At 45.1% G+C, this 23,213-nt stretch overlaps 1 protein-coding gene across 3 annotated transcripts in view; it reads left to right on the forward strand.

The window, feature by feature from the left end:
* The first annotated feature begins 5,956 nt into the window (after positions 1 to 5,956).
* LOC146771208 (N-fatty-acyl-amino acid synthase/hydrolase PM20D1-like) overlaps positions 5,957 to 23,213 on the forward strand; it is a 207,938-nt gene continuing 190,681 nt past the window's right edge. The window contains exons 1-2 of one of the 3 annotated variants that reach the window (XM_085640295.1): positions 5,957 to 6,028; positions 6,128 to 6,327. In XM_085640295.1, the coding sequence (XP_085496421.1) occupies positions 6,141 to 6,327 (187 nt within the window). In that variant the 5' untranslated portion in view covers positions 5,957 to 6,028; positions 6,128 to 6,140. Of the gene's footprint in view, positions 6,328 to 23,213 lie in introns of all 3 variants that reach the window. The other 2 variants (XM_085640294.1, XM_085640296.1) reach the window with 2 other exon arrangements.

Here is a 23,213-nt window from a genome sequence, read left to right on the forward strand (position 1 = left end):
GCGAAAAATTCCCGGACAGGTCAGTGGCCATGTTTAAATACATGGACGTGATCAGGAAGGCTCAGATTACGGGGGGCGGCTACGCCTGGGCGCAGTACGATGAAGAGTTTCGGGCACGCATGGCGTGGGACCCGGAGGCGAAATGGGGAGAGCTTGTGGCAACATACGATGGGGCTAGCTGGGTCTGGGAAATCTATTTTTACGGCCAGCGGGCTCCCGCTTGTGTATTGGCCCTTTTGAGGAGGCCCTACCCGTGGGGGTGTGGGGGGAGCAGTCAGGGGGCAGCCAGGGGCAAAAGGGGCTTGCTGGGATTATAACAAAGGGTTGTGCACCAGGGAGTACTGCCGTTTCCGGCACGATTGCTCCGGGTGTGGAGGAAGACACGCATTGGTCAATTGTTGGGGCGGCCAGGGGCAGTTGCAGGGCTCCCAGCAGTGGCAGACGGGAGGTTTTAAGGCAGGGGGGCAGCAGCAGCTGGGAGGGGGTCGAGGGGCTAAGGGGCCTGGGCCAAAGGGCTCGTACTCCGGTTAACGTTGACAATTTGTTGGCAGCCTTGCAGGGGTATCCGGAGAGGGAGGCTGCGGAGCGGTTTTGACTGGGATTTCTGGAGGGTTTCAGACTGGGGTACGAGGGACCAAGGGTGAGGAGGTGGGTGGACAATCTGAAATCGGCAAGAGAGCACTCAAAGGTAGTGCAAGACAAGCTCGATAAGGAAGTGCGTGAGGGCCGCATGGCGGGTCCCTTTCAAGACTGGCCGTTGCCAAATTTGATTGTGTCACCCATTGGAGTGGTGCCTAAAAAAGAGCAGGGTCAGTTTCGCCTCATTCAACATTTGTCGTGGCCTGAAGGAGGTTCGGTGAATGATTTCATCGACGAAAGGGAGGCCACAGTTCCCTATTCATCTGTTGACGTAGCCATGTCACTGGTGGTGACCGTGGGCGCACAGCAATGATGGCAAAGTGCTACATAATGTCGGCTTTCCGGCTGCTTCCAGTTCACCCTGATGACTGGGATCTTTTGGGCATCCAATTTGGCGGTCACTGGTACGTGGACAAAGCTTTGCCGATGGGCTGCTCTATGTCATGCGTGCTTTTTGAGTGTTTCAGCACGTTCCTACAATGGTTGTTTACGGAACGGACAGGTCACCAAGGAGTTACGCACTACCTGGATGACTTCTTTTTTGTGGGCACCACAGGCTCCACTGACTGCCAGAGGGCTCTGGACAGTTTCAATGAGATCATGAGGGAACTGGGCGTGCAGTTGGCACCTGAGAAGACTATGGGACCCAGTACGGCCCTGTCCTTTTTAGGGATTGAGTTGGATTCACGGTTGATGGAGGCACGCCTTCCTGCGGACAAAATGCAGCAAATGTTGGGGCTGCTGGAGATCATGTTGTCAAAGCAGAAGGTCACGGTTAAAGACATTCAAGTACTGCTAGGTCACCTCAATTTCGCCTGTCGGGTGGTCAGAGTGGGGAGGACTTTTTGTAGGCAACTGGGTAGGGCACTGGCAGGGCAGAGGCCTCCACATCATCATGTACGTCTGTCAGCCGGGGTGCGGGAGGACTTGAGGATGTGGAAGTTTTTTTAGCAACATTTCAACGGCATACCTTTGATGAGGGAGGCGGACATGTTGTGGGATGTCCAAATTTTTTCGGAAGCGGCAGAGAGTAGTGGTTTCAGTCTGTACTGGCAAGGGAGGTGGTTTTGCCGAGCATTGGCCTGAGGAGTGCTTGGAAGGGGGCAGGAGCATAGCCTTTTTGGAGCTTTTCCCCCTGGTGGTGGCAATCACACTTTGGGGGGAACTCTTGGCGCACAAGAAAGTCACCTTCCGAATTGATAATATGGCGGTGGTGCACATTGTAAATCGCCAGTCTGCCCGAGATGAACAGGTCCTGAAGTTGTTGAGGGTCTTCGTGTTGGGGTGCTTGAAGCATGATATTGCTTTTCGTGTGGTGCATGTGCCAGGTATGGACAATTGACATTGCGGATGCATTGTCTCGTTCACAGTGGGGGAGATTCCATGGGCTCGCCAAGGACGCGGACAGGACCCCGACCAGAATGCCGCACCAGCTGTGGTACGTAGGCAGCACAGGATGTTGCAACTGGTTCTAGGTTCCCTAGCTCACTCCACGAAAGCAGCGTATCAGGCAGCATGGGAGGAATTTTTGCGCTCTGGTGCACGGCGGCGACTAGACAGGAGGATGTTATTCAGTTTATCTTGGACTTGGTGGAGAAGGTGCTGGAGCGGGTATTATTTTTCTTTTTTGTGTACCCACTTAATTTTTGCATGTTTATATTAAAACGAATAATGGTTAATTATAATTTTATTAACAGTTTGATGTGAGGTGTTTAACCAACCGTATTAATAGAAAGAATACACGTGGGAATGCATTTGCATGGCTAAATAATACGTGAACTGAGCTTGTATGCAAATTAATATGATAAGTCTTGCTTTTGTGATGTTATTGTAATTTGTGCTTAATATATTGAGTATAAACTGCTTTAAATGTTGAACTTTGCTAGATAAATACACACACATAAGGGTATTAGTACGGGAATAACACTGTTTTACAATTTTTAATGGATTAATTACGGTTTTTATGCTTCTTTACTTAACTTGACCATTTGGGCCTACTACAAAATGGCTTCCGACTGAATCTGACTGTACTGAGTGACATCATGGGCGGAACAGTGAGAAGTGCGCCTGCGCAAACTTCAGCAACCGTGTCCCCTGTGTGACCGGACAGACTGTGCCCATGAAGGCCACCCTGGGCGAAGCGCCAGTTCCTCTGGATGTGCAACAAAGCTACATTTGAACTGTTGAACTTGACGTGTCCCTATTCATCGATACATTTCCCACATGGGAACTACATCGAATGTTTCCTGATGCACCAAGATGTATTTTAATTAACCAATAGGAGCCCCTCAAAACTTTATTTGCAACATTTGGAATGCAAATTTTACTATAAAACATGGTAGACTAGAGAGGTAAAAGAGCTGCATCGTGAACGTCATTTCCAGTTTCCTGATGTTATGCTGACGGAGAGGACGGTGACTCTGCTTGACAGAACAGAACTTTGACGAATTGACTGAGGACCAGACTCTGACTTAGAAAACGACAGTTAGCCAGAATAGGTAAATATGACAAAGTGAGATTGAATTATTAAGATTTAACCTGCATTTAATTAGATAAAATATTTGACACATGTGTTGGGTTGTTATTTCATTGAAAGTATTGTCTGGTTATTTAGAAGTGTTAATGTTTCATTAAATACAAACAACTAGATTGGTCCGATCGACCTTAGGATGGAAGGGATGCTAAGTGTGATTTAGGGTAAAAGGTATTTCCTTCCAGAACAGTATTGGGAAACAATTTTCCTCTCGTTAGGTGCGGATGTTTTGACAGAATGAATGTTGGTGTTATGGGCCCCACCAGCGTATGAATTGTGATGTGTGTGACTGAGAAATCATTCTGTCTGTGGTAATAGAGAGGAATTGAGAATCACAAACTGCGTCAAAGGGTCTTACGAAGGTCACGATAGCGGGCAAACTGGCAGGGATTGCTTTCGTCTGGAAATTATTGTGGGTCTATGCCCCCTCCGCGGGGGAACTTGGGGCACGCATTTTGGAGGGTTGGGCACGGGAATGCGGACGCGCAACCCGGGTGCGGAATCCTTTGTCATGGGAGCTGTTGGAGGGGGTGATTGGGATGTTGCCTGGGTTGTGTTTTGACATTGGGGAAGTGGTACTTTTCTCCACACTTATGTCCTGGATGTTTTTCGGGGCCTTTCGGGTTTCGGAGTTGTTGGGAACCAAAGCAGAGCAGGGGCTGTCTTGGAGGGAGGTTTCTTTTAGTGCCGATAGGGTTCACATATGGCTGAGGAAGGCAAAGACGGATCAGAGGGGCAGGGGAAAATGGGTTTCTTTGCAAAAGGGGCTGGCTTCGCAGGTTTGTCCTTATCAGTGGGGTCTGAGGTGGAGGTCTTTTTCTGGGGCTTTGTGGGGTTTGGTCTTTGGGCACGGGGACGGTCGGTGTGTCAAGGCTTCACAGCTTTTAGCGGTACTGCGGAAAGCGCTGGGTAGGCTGGGGTTCGAAGGGAAGGATTTTGGGACACATTTATTTTGGATTGGTGCAGCTTCAGAAGCTCACTCTAGAGGCTGGGAGCGAGGGGACATTATGAGGTTGGGCAGGTGGTCTTCGGACTGCTATCAGCGTTATGTGCGCAGCGTACCCGGGATGGTTATAGCGCGTTAGTTCCTTTTTTCCTGTTGTTCATTCATGTTTCTCGTTGCAGGTTCGGTGATGGGTCCCCTCGCCAGGGAGATGTCCATTTGGATTGTCGGCCATTCTTTTGTGAAACGGGTGCAATTCCAGGCCCGCTCCAGCTATTTTGGGGAAAGTTTGGGGTTTAATAAAGACCTATATTCTGTGGGTTGGCGTGGCAGGGGTGGTATGTGGTGGAACGAGCTGTTACAGGTTCTCAACGGGATTTTGGTGGCTGGTAGGTGCCCGGATGTGCTGGTACTTCACTTAAGGGAAAACGACATGGTCAGGGAGACGGACCTGGCACTTATGCGTTGCATGAAGCGGGACTTGGCTTTGATTAAAGCTCAGTGTTCAATTGTATGGACAGAGTTTGTTCCTCGCAGGGTTTGGAGAGGGGCGGTTAACCCGGGTGCGGTGGACAAAGCCAGGCGTAAGTTGAACACAGAAATGGTGAGATTTTGTCGGCAGTCGTAGATTTGCAGGATTGCGCATAAAGATATTAGGAATGACACACCGGATTTTTTCAGAGGTGACAGGGTCCATCTATCCCGGTTGGGTATGAACTTGTACTTGTTGGAATTGAGGGAAGTGTTGGCCAGATTGCTAGGAGTTCATAGGCGTTGAAAGGGGGGTGGGGTGTTTGCTTGGCTGGTGGGGGAAGCAGAAAAAGGGGGGAGGCGGCGTCTCCGCCTACACTCCCGCCTTTTTCTGGGTGGCGGGGTGGTTGACAGTTGGCCGGGATTGGCTGTATTTTTTTGTTATATGTTGGTAGTTTGTGAGCAGGAGCAGGGAAAGGGTAACCAGGTAGGATACGTTTAGATTAGAGGTTGGTTAGTTACAGTAGCACAAAGGCAAGTAGGGATTAGGGTCAGGGGGATTAGGATTTAGAAATGCTAGATTGAGTAGGATTGGGTAATATTATGGTTATGGAATGTTATGTTGTATTTTGTGGGGTGGGGGGATCTGATGTGGGGATTGTAGGGGTGGGGGGAGGAACAAGGGGTCAGGAAATTCATCTATAGTAAGGTTTGAGTAGGATTGAGTAATATTATGGTTATGGAATGTTGTGTTGTATTTTGTGGGGTGGGGGATCTGATGTGGGGATTGTAGGGGTGGGGGGAGGAACAAGGGGTCAGGAAATTCATCTATAGTAAGGTTTGAGTAGGATTGAGTAATATTATGGTTATGGAATGTTGTGTTGTATTTTGTGGGGTGGGGATCTGATGTGGGGATTGTAGGGGTGGGGGGAGGAACAAGGGGTCAGGAAATTCATCTATAGTGAGGTTTTTAGTTTTGGAAGGCAGTTGCCAAGGGATGAAATTGTGATAAGCACCCGTTTCAATAAAGTGCCCTTTTTCACACACAGAAAGTTAGTCTCGTGTCGGCTTGCGAACCCCATCCCCGCTTATCTCCAAACGCTCACTCTTCAACTGGTCAGCTACCCAGATGCTGCGTAAGGAAATCGAACCATTCGTTAGACTGGTTCGATCGGCGGCCACATACACAATGTGGCTGGACGAACTCCGGTAGAAACGTTTTGAAGAAAAGTTAGCAGTCTAGTTCTTTATGGACTTCCTATCGGCCCTGTGGCTGCCTGTCGCCTCCAGGGTTGCTATTGGCGCAGGAGCGGCTCATTTCAGATGCATGGCGCGGGCACGCAGCGGACACGGGGTGAAGACTGGGGTCGAGGAGGCGGGGCCTCCGCTGATAGAAAGGGCGCTGTAATAGCCTGCGGGCGGCTCTTCTCTGTGATAATATGGCGAGTGGGCGCGTGAGTCTCTGTGTGATCGTCTGTTGTGGGCGTGCCCTTTCTGCGTGCATGTGCCATTTCATCCTCGTGTCTTTCTTTACCTGTCAGCTCTCAGTCTAACATGCCCCGCTGCTCCCCTGGCCTCCTGGCGTTGCCCCTCGCCGCACTGGGGTTCCTGCTGGTTGTCTTACTGCTCCGAACTTATGGTTCACAGAGCTCCACGGCGGGCCCCGCTTGGGGCCCCAGGAAGCAGCTCCCTGTGGAACCGGGCACTGATGAGCAGAGAATCTGGAAGGAAAACCTTAAGGGTGAGTACGGGGAGCACTTAGGAAATTAAGAGAGGAACTCCGGGGTCTGAGTAGTTGTATACTTGTTTTCGTCTTGAATATATTGTAAAAAATGTTGGAAATTAAAGTGTCCTACTGTAAGTATTTTATTCACTTTTCTCAGGCAATCTTTTAGTGCTCGCTTTGCTCTGTGGTTGGATTCTCGTTCTTTCCAAGCTTTATTGTTCTCAAACCACAGCATTCGCGTGGAGATTCAGACTGGGCGCAGCAGGGATATTGCTCACCCCGGAAGGGCAGAGTGCGATCAAGCCCTCGTCCAAACACCCGTCGTGCAATCCTCTCAGCAGGCCACATGATAAATAAAGCGTTGGCATAGCCAGGAGCTCTCGCCTCTGGGACCCGTAGCCATGCAGCACGTGCGTGCCTCAACGTCTACTGTCACTTCACTGGGCCCCTGGTGGCGTGGCGAGGCTATGTACAACAAGCACAGCATGAAGTGGCTGCTTGTGCTGGAGGAAGATGCTGGTGTCAAGAGACTTGGCCCACTCGCTCTCCACTCCAATCCACCTCGCCTCGGTTTCTCACAAAAAGATACCTTGTATTATCTTCCGCTTGATACTTTCATCTTTAAAATGTTATTTCATTAACAGTTGAAACAGTTAATGGGTTGGTGTGCCTACACATATTTGTATGAATGAGTGGCTGAAAATGCATTTTATCTTCCTGATGTTTCAGTGATTACTAGGGTGACCAACCGTCTGTAAATTTCACGGACCGTCCGTAATTTGGACCTCACGTCCGTTGTCTGGGAGGATCCCTTTTATGGACGTCTTTTGTCCATAATTTTGGGCATTGCAGGGAGCATCTCTGCTCTCCTGCAAGAAGCCTCAGCTCTAAGCCTGGGCAGAGTTCCTCGAAGTGCAAAAAAAAGTCAGCCACCCTAAGCGGATCTCCGCGAGCAGCGGAGTGCATTAGTTAAATGCCGTTCGCAGTGATTTTCAGTGCCAGATGCTTGTCTGCACTGTGTAATCATCGCGAACGGCACAATGCACAGCATGGGCAGGCGCTGCTTCCTTTCTCCCGCTCGAGTAGATTTTTACTCGTGCGGCAGCTTTCTCAACGCGAGCGTACGCGACCACTCGTAGTGAGAAATCTGACCGCCTGCGTTTAGAAATCTCACCAGGATGTTGTTTTTCCACGCTCGCGCTGGCCAACTTGATGTTGACGATCGTGAACGAGGAAAAATCTCACCGGGAGGTGGATTTTCCTCTCTCACGCTCGCCAACATGACGTTGACGAATGCGAGGAAGGAAAAAAACTCCGCTCCGAAACACAAAGCAGAGTTTTTCGGAACTCTGGAAGCTCTGCGTAAAGCGGAAAACTCTGCGAGCGCCTAGACTTACTAAGCTCCCTGATGGGGCTGCCTCGTACTCATCCTCTGAGCACAAGAGAAGCCCCACCTCGCCCATCTTCATCTATATGCGGCAGATTGCCACATACAGAATGACAATGGGCCAGTCTGGGCTGTTAAAGCATGTGGTCACCTCCTCCAGCCTCGGTCTAGGGCAGGGCATTCTGTCAGATGGAAGAAATGTACAAAAACGCCAATACTTGTACGTGAGAATCCAGTTCATGCAAATTAGGCGGCAAAACAAGTTAAAAGAAAAGATTATAGTTCTTTCACAGTCTTCATTTTAGGACTGACGTATTTTCAGTATTATATTTAACAAAGGCATGGTTGCTGCTTTTTTATTTTATGCAACTAACAACTATTGAAAAAGCCAATAGTTCTGGCTTGTTGCAGGTGTAACGTTACTTGTTGTATTATATATCTGGATGCAATGACAGAAGCAGCAAAATACCAGTCGGGCGGCACACTATGCTAAGCACAGATTTTCAGCTTATGTGTTTTAAGCCATGCCCTTAATTACATCGAACACCCCTTTTGGAGACCCCCCCCCCCCCCCTGTTTTTTCATCCCACTTAAAGCTCTGGAAACAACATGATGCCACAGCTGCATCCCATCCTGGCACTGCCTATGTGCAGGGGCATAATGAACCCCCCACCCCCCTCACACTCCACCCCTTGCTTTAGGAACTACAGCAAAGGTGGAGTTCTTGATGGGTCTCTTCTGTCTGCAACTCTGCAGACAAAGGCTCAGCTCATAATTATTGTGAAAAGGTGGGTGAGTAAGTAAGTGAAGGGATGGTGTGGGGTGGATGGATTAGTGAGTGGATGAATGAATGGGTGGATGGATGGATCGTGAGAGGATGGATTAGTGAGTGGAAGGATGGATGAGAGAAAAGGTAAATAGATGTATGTATGAGTGGACGGGCAGATGGATGGGTAAAAGGATAGATGGATGAGTGGATGGATGGATGGATGAGTGATAGTGAGGAAATCATTGAAGAGCCCAATCAAAGATTTTTTGTATCCTGGTGCACAGTAAAGTCATTATTTACTATGCTTTAGAAGCTAATACAATTGATCTATGTGTTGTAGAATGCACCATGTTTTCCCAAATTTTCGTGGGGGTGCGAAAACAAAGGCTGTGAGTTGTCAGTTTGTTTGTAACCCACAACAGCTTTTAAATATCTGTAAATAAACTGTGCAAATGTTTCAAAACACATCAGCAGTTGGGAAACCATAAATGGACCACTTGTTTTGTAATTCAGAAGTGTGCTCGAAACAGAGTTTTAGTAGGATCAAAGCACCAAGACACTTTACTTGGTGATGTTCCAATGATACATGTAGGAAGGTAGGATCCTTCTGCATGGGTACCTAACTTTTTGCCTGATACTAAGCTGTGTTTTGACTAGTCTAACTGGGATACTGGTAACCAGGACCCCAGTCCCTAAACTGTTTTGTTCAGTACTTGGGTACATCCAAGATTGGATACTGCGGTACCCTTGTCAGTCCCTAGTATATGGTACCCAGGGCATAGGTACCCCAGAGGTCTCCCATGGGCTGCAACATGTATTATGCCACCCATGAGAGGCCGTTCAAAATGGAACTACAGGCCTGCCATTGCAGCCTGTATAAGTTGGTGCATGTTTCACTTACTAAAGATATAGGTTTACTATATCTAAGGGTCGCTGCACTTAAAACCTATAAGTCACCCCTACAGCAGGCCTTTACAATCCTGAAGACAGGGTGCTTTGGTTCTAAGTGAGAGGGTGCCCCTGCATGAGCAGGACACCCCTGCAGCCTACGGAATATATTCTCCCGGATTGTCATTGAAACAGCCATATACTTTATAGAGGGGCACCGCGTAATCGCGTGATGGCCGTCTCGAAAACGGCGGCAATTAATCCTTTCATGTTTGGCATCAAATATGTTGGAATCATACCCCCACACCGTATGATTCCAAGCACTGGAAGAGCCCTCCGCTAAGCTCTCTGTTCCCGGTACCAACCTTCTAGTCCCAGACAGCACAAAATGGTTGCTGCCGACCAGAGACATATTTCTGCCCTCCTGCTGCTGAGCCAAGCTCGAGCATGGGAAGGCAGAACAATAGACATCCTGTCAAAGGAATGTGTGACCACCTCCCAGACAGGATTTAGTGTGTTAGGGCTGGGTGGGTGCGCATGCCAGTGCCTGAAAGTGTGCATGAGGGGCACATTTGGTGTCCCTGTGCATAGTCCAGTTCAAACCAGTCTTGGGAGCCGTTGGCGCCCGCTGTGGCACGAAACTGGACAAAGGACATGGGAGTAACCTCCCCCCGTCCAGACCCTCCCTTGGGAGGGTCCTCTGAATCTTCCCAACCCTTTCCTTAGGGTACTTAAGGGCTTACCTGGGTGTAGGTCCCTAGATTTGTCATGGGATAAGATTCAGAACTGAAACCAATGCCCTTCTACAGTCTGGGCACTCTGGACTTCGTTTGGGCCTGACTTTGTCTCCCTTCCAGCCTGCTGCATCGTATGTGCCTGTGCATCATACAGGAACCTTCCAAGGCCTGTGAAGCATCAAGGACAACAAAACTAATCTCCCCTGCATTCGTAGGCACCGCACCAAAGATGACCGGTCTGCAGTTCCCGAGTTCCTCCGGACTCCCTGGGCTCTGCAACACAGGTGGTGGTTTTCCTCAGCTCCCGAGGCCTGCTCGACCCTCGTTCCAAGTTTGAGGCCAGCAGTCCTTGTCGGGTTGCAATAACCGAACCCCTGGGTACCATGTCCCCTTTGCAGTTGGAAAGGCTTGTTGACATCTTTGTTAGCAGATCTTCGGGCTCCAAGTAGCCCCAAACTCGAGCACCTCCAGTGACCAGAATCTTCGGCCCCACCGCATCGTGTGAATCGTGGCCAACATTTTTTGGTGAGCTGCTTGAGGTCCTCTCGCGACTCCTGTGCCTTCGGCTTGTGGGTCCATTTGTTTTCCTTGGGCTCCCCCGCTTGCTCGGGGCCTGTCCTGACTCCCCTACTTGTGGTGAGTCTCCTGGACCTTGCTTGTCCCAACTGTGCACCTTCTTGACTTCCTGCATGGGTTGCATTTGTCAAGGCTCGTTGGTGCTCCTGCCGGACACCGACCACTCAGCAGTCGACATCCTTCGTGGGACAGCTCGTTTCCGGGTCCTGGTCATCCTGAGGCCGCCTGGTCCTCGCAGCTGCAAAGTGAAGGTCAACGTCATCTTTCCTGAAGCACCCGACATCGGATGACATTCGTCTTCCAGGGCTCCTAGTCACTCCCGAGTGACATAAGGCCAAATGTACTACCATTTTGCATGTGCAAAATCTGTTGCAAATTGATTTGCACATGCAAAAATGGCTGTACGCAATGTAAGATATGCACTCACAAATTGAAAATTTGCGCTGCGACTGAATAGCGAGTCGCAAAAAAAGCGATAGCTTTTTTCATATACTACATTGCGAGTCTGTTTCACAAACGTTCGTCCTCAGGTCACATTGAGCACGCTCTTTCACCCACGACCTCTAATACTGACATGGCCCCCGCCTCTGATGCCTCTGACGTGGGTTCCACTCTGCAGCCTCATGATGTAATAGACACACTGGCTGCGCATAAGGCTATCGTTATGAATTTTTCAAATACCCAACTTCTAACGGATACTTCCTCTGTGGACCAGACTCTAATAAAAATCCCCAGACAAAATAAGAAAAAGGTTATTAGAAGTAAACCCTCTGTCCTTAAATCCTCAGTGAAGACTATAGTCAAAAAAATAAAAGGGACGAAAAACCTACACCCAGAGTCCCTTAAATCCACCCTTTCAACCCAGCTGATCCCTACACTTGCAGAATCTATGCAAGATGGTATTCAGATGCCTATGTCTTATCCTCCTAACTTATTACATGATATTGAGCATCTAGTAAAATCTTTACTTTCTCTCTTGACGGAGAGGATTAAAAATATTGCTCTACAGCTATCATCTCTGGAAACATCACTTGCATTACTTGCCGCAACTAATAGGGATTTGAACACTTGTTTATTAAATAATCCGACTGTCTCCTCTAACATTGGGCTCCCCCTATCTGATCATAGAGTTAGTCAGTCAATTCCATCAAATAGAAAGCTGAATACACCTGCTGTTACACCTATATTGGAGAAAAGTGCCCCCGGTGGATATCACAGCAGACTAATGCATAATCCTGCTGAATTTTACTGTGATAGCGCAACCATGCAGCCACCAGAGAACATCAGGAAGGGATCAACTCACCACATCGATCTACCTCCAGAAGCAGCCCCATATGTGGTGATACTTTCAGGCGTGCCGGAGCTGATTACGGGCAAAGTTGAGGGCTACCAAGAACTAAAAAACAAGGTAGTTCACTGGTTGAGTAAAAATTGGCCACTTCCCAATGACATCAATGGGGAAATACTTCACGTAAGAAGACTGGGTTGGGTGGGTTACAGACCGAAGGATATCCAGGGAGATTTGATCATCATAAACTTCAGAGATCGTAGGGTATTGCATCATATTGCAGACTGGTACACTCCAACTAGTGACGTAGCATTAAGACACATACCCTAAGCTATTTTTACCCTCGCTCTCTTTTATTAAATCCACCGAAATTACACTCATTATCTGCGGCTAACACAAAAGCTCATTATTTTCCTCTTCCAACCTCAAACAGATATGCTATTCTTTCTGGCCTGGACGATTTAGATTGACTTTTAAATCCCGTGCACAAGACTGGTAACACTGCCATCGTGAGACCTTTTCAAACCATCTTAGATTTTGATCTTTTAAATCATAAGACCAACCCTACGAATTCTGGTAAGGCCGAGATAAAGTCAAAAAATAAATCTTTTGATCCCCACTCCTTAAACTCTGAGCTTAACCCATTAAGTAATAGTTCAATATTCAATTCTCTGCCGACCCACCACTCGATGAGCGATACTTTACGCTCATCGTTTGCTTGCAAGGCTCAGGAAATTATTGAGATTCCAAAGGGCGCTATGTACGGAAAAAACGGCATTAATAACACCATACTGGATGTTGGCCAATTGTCCTGGAACGTGGCAGGTCTCCTGGACAAATTGACTAACCCCCTATGGGTACAAATTGTCTCCACTTATAGCATTATTTGCTTGCAGGAAACCTGGAACATCGATGAACTTCACCTTGTGGGATATAAGACCTTACATACCCCAGCTATTCCTAGCTTATCTGGCAGAAACAAGGGTGGTCTCGTGACTTATATATCTGTAGAATCTGGATTATCACACACAAATTTCATCGGGACTGAAAACTACCAGATTATCTCTTTGATAGGGGGTCGTTTAAAAAATATCACCCTGATTAACTTCTATAATAACATCTCCAGCTCTCTGTATGAATCGGTCCTTAATGGCCTAATGGCGGACTTAATAAAAACTGAGACTAACCTTAAAACCGACATGTTGCTTATCTGGTCCGGAGACTTCAATTGTTCTTTGTGCTCACTGAGTAATGGAGGTACTTGTGGTTTGGACTCTATTAGTAGTGACACCTCTTCCCATTTTTCGCACACCAAACTAGGAGACCTTTTAATCGGCTTATTGTCTTATTTTAACTTATCTTATATAAATGAGCTGTGCTCCCCACCAAAGTGCTTTAAACCTACTTGCAATGGGAGAGGTTGTGACTCTATAATTGATTATGCCCTGCTATCCTCCAGGTTTTCAGAGATCATATTAAACTGGGTGACTCTTGATTGCGCCATCAGTGATCACTATCCAATTGCGGTGACATTAAAATTAATCTCACCTTTTGACAATGAAATAAGGGCAAAATGGTTCCATACCCCGCCACTCAACTTGGGAACTACCACGGGGCTCTATTTAAAATGGGATAAAGTAGTCCCCCCCCAGTTTTTCTTAGCTCCTTGATCAATAATACATATGAGCACATACAGATATGTCTGTCCACTACCGAAAGTCCTCAAACCATTAGGCATTCTTTCTCCGTCATCTCATCGGAAATTAAAAAATTACTCTCAAGAGGCCCAAGGAAAATCTCACATGGCAGCACAGGCTGGTTTAACAGGACTTGCTCTAAAGCCCTGAAACACTTAGAAACTACTTTAAAAACTAACCCTAGAAACCAGTCAGAAATACGGCAGGCTAGACAAAAGTATCGTGCAGCCCGGTTAACCAGAAAAAATCAGTTGAAAGCAGAGGCCTGGTTAGATTTACAGGAAGCTTCTAGTAGCAGGGATAACACCGCTTTCTGGAAAGCAGTTAACGCACCGTTCCTGCAGTGTGCTCAGTCAACTAAAATTGATATGGCTATAACCGCTGAATCCTGGGTTAACCATTTTAGCAATTTATATGATCTATTGGATCTTACAGTGCACGCGGGTAAGCTGGATACTTACCATAACCCTCATAAAGAGCTGAACGTCTCTAGTCTTTTTCCTCTGGACCTTACTTTTGATTGTGCTGAGGTATTAGTGGCACTAACAGAAAGCCCCTCCGGGAAGGCCCCTGGTCCGGACTGTGTACCAATCGATGTTTTTAAATCACAGTTGGACTTATGGGCTCCCCTGCTTACTAATGTCTTAAACTCCTTGAACACTACAGGTTTCATTGATACATGGCCCGGGGCGGTTGTAGTGCCGATTTTTAAAAAAGGCGATAGGAACAACCCTTCTAATTACCGCCCTATTTCTTTGTTGGATTCTCTAATGAAAGTTGCGGGACGAATTATCCTAAATAGAATCCACGATTGGCTGGGTGAGCAAGATATAATTTCCAACTTACAGTATGGCTTCAGACAGGGTAGAGGCACCATTGAGCAAGGTCTGAACCTGACCCTTATAATTGCCAAATACACCCAGGCAAAAAAGGGGAATCTCTTTGTGACTTTTGTAGACCTCAGCTCCGCATTTGACTGCGTCGACCACGAGCTTCTCTGGGAATCCCTTGCTGAGATCGGTATTGAGCCCCCTATTCTTGCATTTATTAAGGAGCTTTATAGGGGTGCCTCAGCACGTGTTAGATATGGTAGACGGGGAGAGTGTTCCGACAGGTTTTATATTAGGAGAGGTGTTAGGCAGGGTTGCATTTTAGCTCCCCTGCTTTTTACCCTTCATATAAACGCTGTCGGCCACTACCTGAACAGAAACTATTATGACTACCCTACCATAAATGGGAAACCCATACCTATACTCCTTTATGCGGACGACGCAGCAATAATGTCACAGACTCGTATGGGCCTTCAAAGGGCAGTAAAAGATTTCACCGAGTTTATGTCACAAAGAGACCTAAAAATCAATGCCTCTAAAACCTTTACTATGTCTTGTGGGCTAGGAATTGGAAAGAAACAATGTTCCATTTTTATAAACGGTAGTAAGCTGGAAAATGTTGATAGGTTTCCTTACCTTGGCATCACCTTTGATAAGAAGGGCACTTGGCGGGCTGCCGCTCAAGCCAGAGGAGCTGCATTCTCCAAAGCTTTAGGAGCACTAACTAATTTTTCAAACAAATTGGGGGGACGCCCGATCAATCCCTTATTACAGATCTATAGGGCCAAGTGCGTCTCGACTGGCACATATGGATCTGGGATTTGGGGAATCGAGCAGGCTGATTATATCCAGCGCTCTGAGAATCTTTTTCTTCGTTATCTCTTGGCTACCCCACGCGGCACCTCAACATATGCAATGCATAATGAACTTGGCCTGACGTATATTCTGGACATTATAAAATCTTCTCCCATTATTTTATGGCATAAAGTCTGGACAACTCATGAAACATATTTTAACAGGGAAATTATTAGAGACTGTCTCAGCCTGAATGAGGTTGATAATATTAAATGGTTGAACTACGTAAGAAACCTGTCACTTGATATAGGGCATCCAGAATTTTTTACTGATCCTCCTACCTTACTCAAAATATCTAGAGTTTCATTGAAACGATTGGTTGCTACCCATCTGGCCAACCGTCGCTGGTCCCTTGAAAAATCTAAGTGTACGGTTGTGGAGTACCAACACTGCACTATTGTTGAAGAGACTGTCTCAGCCTGAATGAGGTTTATAATATTAAATGGTTGAACTACGTAAGAAACCTGTCACTTGATATAGGGCATCCAGAATTTTTTACTGATCCTCCTACCTTACTCAAAATATCTAGAGTTTCATTGAAACGATTGGTTGCTGCCCATCTGGCCAACCGTCGCTGGTCCCTTGAAAAATCTAAGTGTACGGTTGTGGAGTACCAACACTGCACTATTGTTGAAGGGACGCAACAGTATTTATCTCTAATTTCATCCCCTTTCATTCGCATGCTTGTGACTCGTTTACCGTACGGATACCTTTTTTAGATAGTTAACTTTTCCCAATCAGAACTGCTGGTCCAGAAATCTGGAGAAATGTCCATGTGATGGCCTGTCATCACAATCCAACATCCATTGCATTTTATTTTGTAGATTTTATAAATTGCCAAGGGTCTCCTATCTGAAACCATTGCTCAAATCATGGGGGATACGTTCCTGCAGGACAGCTTACCATAAATTGAAGACATTAGATAGTCCACTAGCTAAAGCTGTGGTTTCTTTTTATCTGAAAGTGATTGTCAGATTAAGGGCTTCGATGCAGCCTTAGACGATAATAGTTTTTATGTATATTATGCACTTTCCTCTTTGAAATGTTTATGACAAGGGCTGCTAAAATATTGAAATTACGCTTACTGCAATCTTTCATCTTAAAGTTTTATGCTATTTTATGACATTTTAAATCATGATTTTTATTGTACTTTTTATGATTATGTTTTTACATATCGAATAAAGATAACATTGATTGATTGATTGTGTGGACATGCAAGTCCAATCGGTATCCTGACTTTTTGTTTTAGCCCTGGTATCACACTAATTAATATGTTTAAATAGCCTTAGGCTTGTGCATGGTAATGCAAGATACAGAATCTGTTCCATGACCTGGAAGGGCGCACCAAGTGGGCCTTCTTTGTGAGCATAGACTACTGTCCATGCCTTGGGTAGGTCACTTGAGCGGTGATGGGAGCGTACGGAGTTTCTAAGACTCATTACTGTGACCACACTTTCTTTTTTTTATCTATGTCAAAGAGTTTATGGTTCTACTCACCATTTATGGTTATACTTGCCACTATGTGTAATGTTCCTCTGTTATGTGAACCCCTGTGTGCCTGTCAATTGCTTTAATGTGCAGTGAGTGTGAGACATGTTTGGTAGTGTGTGTGTATTTTTATGTGTCCTGCTGGAACCGGCGAGCCCAAAATCCTAGCTCTGAGATTGTGTGTGCTTTACTTGTGCTATTTTGAACATCCCAAGCCTGTTCATGTGCACAAGATGAAGGCGAGGTTGCTTTCCCAGACTGTGAAAGTGTATTGTTGACATTCCTGAGACTGAGGGAAGGAGCCCAGGCACTGAACTAGGGGAAGAGGAGACGGTCTTCCGCTTCGAAATTTGATTAGGTCCATTCTGATACAGAGGGCTGCTCATTAAGCTTCCAGAGCCTGCCATTTAGTTGATGTCAGGGGTTTAGAGTAGGACTTCGAGAACTGTGTAAGGAAGTGAATGGTCCTTTTAGAAAGTGGTAAGCTCTTGACTTCCTGATCACTGTCAGAGCTGGCTGTTGATACGTGCAGATGCGTTCGTTGTTTGGCCTCAATCTCATCACTGAAATATTTTGCATGTCTCAATACTTCATCTATTGTCTTGTTTTGCCAATCTACAGTATGTTGTTTGATCATTTCACTAATTTCTGGACGTAGACCATATACAAATCTATATACAAAATGACTCAAGTCCTTTTCGCTCAAATTTTCATCACTACTAAATAGTTTAAAAGCCAAAATCAACCTCACATAGTAAGCATGTACCGACTCCTTACTTTCCTGATGAGTTCTGTCAATCTTTACCCAATCTGTTTCTTTAGGAGGTACTTTGTTTTTCAAAAAGACAATGACCTGCTCGTATTTCTTCATTACCTCGGGGTCTGGGGCTCCTGTCTTTGGATCTCTAGGATATTCTTGTGTGGGCCAATTTATCATAAGTTTGCATTCCGTCCATAAATCTGCTGGTACTATTATGTCAAACAGGCTGTTTAGATCAATCCATAATACTTTGGACAATTTTACAAATCTGTCTACCTGCCTATACCACTCGACGGGTTTTTCACGTAGTCGAGGGAAATCATTTGGGAATGACAAAATATCTTGTCTAGTCCATGGGACATGTACATATCCTCCTCCTGGAATTTCTCTCATAGGACATTCTGTTACTACCTTCTCCTTTTCTCTTACAGGGAAAGCTGCAAAAGTTTTGTCTAAAGCATCATCTCGTTTTCGATACCATCTGCTTCTCCATTTGTCCACATCTCCCCATTTCCTCAGCAGGACAATTATTTCCTTAATCTGACTCATTCGTCCTGTGGTATTCAAATTTTCAATATCTTTTTCAGTGAAATCTATTCAATATGGTTTCTGTAGGGCCTTTACCTTTTCAATGTCTATACCCATTTAATTTGCTACTTCTAATCTTTCATGGAGATTTTTTTGCTCTCCAAGTTATGCTTTTACACAGAAACAACAACCCCTCCTCCTGGTAAGTTTTTAACTTCTCTGTGGGAATAGTTCCTACTATTAATTCTTCCAATACCATTCGTAGTTTGGCTACATCTATTGATTGGGATTCTTTGTCTTTTCTCTGCAGACTTCTCAACCATTCGCTCAGTTCTTCTGAAGATGGGCCTACTGGTTTTTCTACATTAGTTTGTTCTAAGTCCCTTTGGGTTTCAAATACTGATTCCATCTTCACATTAGGGCTTTCTGCAACTTTTGGGCATAGAAATGGGTTATTTGAGGCATTTGGCTCAATCATACCCATTGTCTGTCTCCATTGATTCTCATTTGAACTCTGCCTTGATTTTTCAATTTGTTTATTACTGTTATAAGGAACCATTAAACAATGTTCACTATCCTTCTGTTTGTCAAAAATAGGCTTTACAGGGCCTATAGTCACTGGAACAGTTACAGCTTGTAAATTTTTGGCCAATTCTCTTATCCTTTCAGTTAATTCTAAGGTTGTTTTTGGCAACTCTGCTGAATTCTCACTACTCATTTTATCATCTGATTTTCTCTCTATTTCTCCCATTGTTTTACTTTCCCCTAATTCTTGAGGTACTTGCTCTGTCTTAATGACTCGCAAAGTTTCTCTCACTGGGGCACTTGGTGTCAACATTTCAGATTCTGGTTGATGCGGAGGTGGATTTTTATAAAACATCATCAAGAACATCATCCTCTAGTTCGTTCACTCCGTACCCCTTTGGTTCTAAATTATGTCTTTTTTCTGTAAATTTTTTCCCTCCAACCATTCTTACAGGAAACAACCCATTGGTCATACTCTTATTCCGCCACCTTCTCATTTTCTCAAAATGAGTATCATGCCCGTATCTGCCAAACATGTATTTATACCTTCCGCCACTCCTCTGTCTTTCTCTGTCATTCATCTCATTTTCCCATTCTGTCAGTGCTTCAAACTGTGTTGGTCTAGGTCTCGGTTCTAGATTCATCATTCTTTCTCTCAAATTTCTCAAAACCGCTAAATTAAACGAACCATTTCATCTCAGTGCTAAAACTCAGTCACTCCTGGTATATTTTACCCAAGTGTCTAACCAAATACAAGTGTGATATCCATATTTCACAACCATAAAGGATGCAGGGGTTTTTGGTGGGGGAAGCAACTGTCCTTCCCTAGTCACAATCGGTTTGTCCTTTTTAAACCACTTCTTGATTTTTCCAAACCAGGACTTTTTCTCTTTTTCAGGTGGATCGTAATACATCATTTTGTCTTTTCGCGTATCACTAGTCTCTCCTTTACGACTATTCTGTTATTTTAGCCAATCGTAGCGCAACTCACACTAACGCACCAATCCGGACCGTTTACGTTTCTAGCTGACTGGCCAATCCCAGCGCGGTCTTTCTGACGTCAGCAGCCTCTGCTCTTACTCCGGCTTCTACTGACCCCTCTTTACAAAATTTTCTCTGTAAGCTCTTTTCGCTTGTTCTAACTTACAAATCTGTTAGTAACGACATAAAACGCCACCATTGTCCGCTTCGCTAACCAAGGATAGTTAATGACCTTTTTCACAAGAATTCCATCTTTCCCGAGAGCTGCGCTTACCTCTGCCCTACTACGGAATCGTTACTTCCGTTGTTAAAGTAGCACATCCCTCTACCTTACCCTTCTAACAAGCATTATCTAACCGTTTCTCCAGAATTAAGACACCTAGTTGAAGACCCAATTCTCCTGAGAAATAAAACCAGAGTTTCACGATTAACCTGAATGCTATTTCATTCACGCACTTTCATACGGAAAATGTAGTTCATTCACATAGAATTCTGTCTTTCCCGAGAACACCGAACAGTCTGTCCTACTACAGAATTATGACACTCGTTAACAAAGTAGCGCTACCCTCTACTTTATCCTTCTGTTAAGCTTAGGGAGCACCTATTACCTTTCTAGTGATTAGCGTTATTGGAGTGCCATCTGGACCCCTGGTACCTAAGACCAAAATTTCACAGGTGACCTTCGCTACCATACACTTCTTTCATACAGGAGATATCTCTAATGGCAACACACGACGATGTTACCGAATCGAACCCAGACAATGCGCCGAAGTCGTGCAAACAACATAGAACTTGACGCGACTCAACATAGAGTGTTAATACATAAACCAATACCTATCCACAATCAATAATCAATAAGCTATTTACAAGTAATAATCACCAAAACAATAAAAACCATAACTCTGCTACCAAGAAAAACTGCTCCAGCGTGGAATTTCCTATCCTCCCTTCGTCACAAACCAGATACCATACTAACGCTTTCACTCAATACATTCATTGGTGGGGCCCATAACACCAACACTCACACACTCTCATTTGTTCTGTTCTTACAGGAGAGATAGATGTTGCAAACGCTGGCGTGAAAAGAATATCTATTTACATAAACCTCCACTAAATATCTTCAATCCAGCACATCTTGATCCTGAATCTCAAGATATTCCTTCCACTTAGTCGATGGATCAATTTAGTTGAATTTGAAAAAGTGATTCTAATCCTTTTCATTTAGATTCAGATGATAATAAATAACCCAACACATTTGCTTGTTAATCAATTATATTTTTATCTAATATATGCAAATTTTTAGTAAGAATTTTAATCAATTCACAGAACATCATAGTTACTTAATCTGGCTATTAGTCGTCCTCTTAAGTCAATCAATTCGTCATGCAGCACGCTACAGTCCCAAAGATTGGGTCTGGACCATAAACGTGTCTGCATCAATCAATGCCTATCAGTCTGAGAGTCCTCAGTTCATCAAGAAAATGGGCAGCAATCTAGTCTGTCAAAGATTCAGGGAAACAGCTGTCTTGCAGTGTCACCGTCCTCTCTGTCAGCATAACGTCAGGAAACAGGAAAAAGAGCGACACAACTCACTATTCTACCGTCTTTTTATAATGAAATTAATGATAAAATGTAGCAAAAGTCAGTTTTAGGCACTTTTGATTGGTTGGTTAAGATCGCCCGTTTCGGTTTCCCAAAGTCTATGATGTCACACTGTCAGACATGATCCATTCGGTTTTGCTAAGATTGTCCATTGTTAAAGCTCTTGGCAGTAGTCCAGTCACGACCTTGTCAGTGGTACAGGCCATCTTGAGGCCACTTGTTCAGGAGCCTGGATCATGCGCATTTAGTCGGAAACCTCGTGGAATGGTAGCAGTTTCGTCGAGTCCGTAGGTCGGCCATTTTATCATAGGCCAAATTGGTCACCTTAAGCAAAACAAACACAAAAAGTAATTAAACATGGAAATCACTAATAAACAGACCCTCCAGGATTTCGCGATTTCGCGATTTGCAAAAAAATCGCGAAATCGGCAGTTTTGTAAAAATGCCGCGATTTTTACAAAACTGCCCGCGAAATTTCGAAAATGTGATCCTGGGAGGTGTGCTTAGTACTGTGCCGGTAGTGAATGTGTGCACGTGCCCATTATTTGGATTCTGTTGAGCCTAAAAGGTCGAATAAGTGAAGTGAACTTCCTGCCAGATGGGTGCTCAGCGCACTTCGGCTCAGTACGCAGCTTTCTAAAATGTCATTTTGTAATTTGAGACAGGACTGGTTTGTTTCATTTTCAGCACGTTTACAATAGTAGATAAGTAAGTTAAATAAAGACATGTACCTGAAGGAGGGGAGCGTGCAGAGTGTGCCGTTCTCTTGCTTTCAGCTCTCTAATGAAAACTCCTACTCTGAGTTGTGCGGTTCAGAAATTGCCTGTGAGCTGATGTAAACAGAGAGCAACTCTTCCGGGTGACTGCAATCTGGACGCAGCGTCAGAACACAATTGCACGGCAGCAATACACAAGACTGATAAAAGAACAGCCTTAAGTGAATCATTGGACCTGCTTCCGACCAGAATAACATCATGACAAGACAAAGTCAGTGAACAGACTAGTGGCGCGGCGGCATGCTTACTGGAAATCCAACAATTCTAGCGCCTTGAAGAGAGAATTGTTCCACTTGGACTGTAATGAGAGATTACTTAGCAGAATACATTTTACTTACCCCTAGAAGTTGTTGTGGGCAGCCTAACGTAGCACGTGAAAACATGTCATTTATCTGAGAACCACATGTGTGCATAGGACAGACTTACACATACAAATGCTCATATGTATTTTGAAAGAATTCTGGTTTTCCTCTCATATACTCTCCCTGAAATTTCCATTTTGGTAAACCCACTCCTTATCGGTGAATTGCTTACGTCAATGGGAAAGGTGTTCCCTTTTCATAGTGGGGGAGAGGACGTGGCATTAGGGCGAAAGCTGCCGATTTTGGAACTGGGAACCAAGTTCAAGTCTCGGCGTCGGCACAACGTCATGTGATTCTGGGCAAATTATTTATATATATCACCTTCTGTAATGTAACTGATGCCCATGTAGAGCACTCAAAAGTCTTCGAGTCGCGCTCACGCTATATAAAATTGCAAAAAAAATGGAATAGGGAAGAAGATTAGTTGGGTGCATTGGAGGGAGAGCAGTTTTCCATGATTAGCAAGTGCGTTTTCACTGCTTCTGCAGGGTCTCTCATGAGAAAAGTGTGTACATTTTTGCACGAGAAAATAGAATCGACAAATGTTTTCACGGGTAATGCTTGCAAAGCTAAGTCTGGTGTCCCACTGTAGTTGGAATTTTTTTTTTTTGTGAATTCCGGAGATGAGTAAATTTACACCCGTACGATCTTCAGAATGCTAATTTCTTTGACCTGTGGCCCAGAAACTACATAGTGTAGACTGTAAAACATAAGCTGTGCTTCCGTAGAGCCGCAGACACTTTAAACATGCCTATTTCAAAGTGGAATACTCTGCTAAAACAAAATTATAAGTAAAATAAAGTGCCGCAAAAATGCCGCTAAATTCCCATATTTGTGCCGCTATTTTTCCAT

Source organism: Triturus cristatus, unplaced genomic scaffold, assembly GCF_964204655.1.
Source record: "Triturus cristatus unplaced genomic scaffold, aTriCri1.1 SCAFFOLD_255, whole genome shotgun sequence".
NCBI classification, from domain to species: Eukaryota; Metazoa; Chordata; class Amphibia; order Caudata; family Salamandridae; genus Triturus; species Triturus cristatus.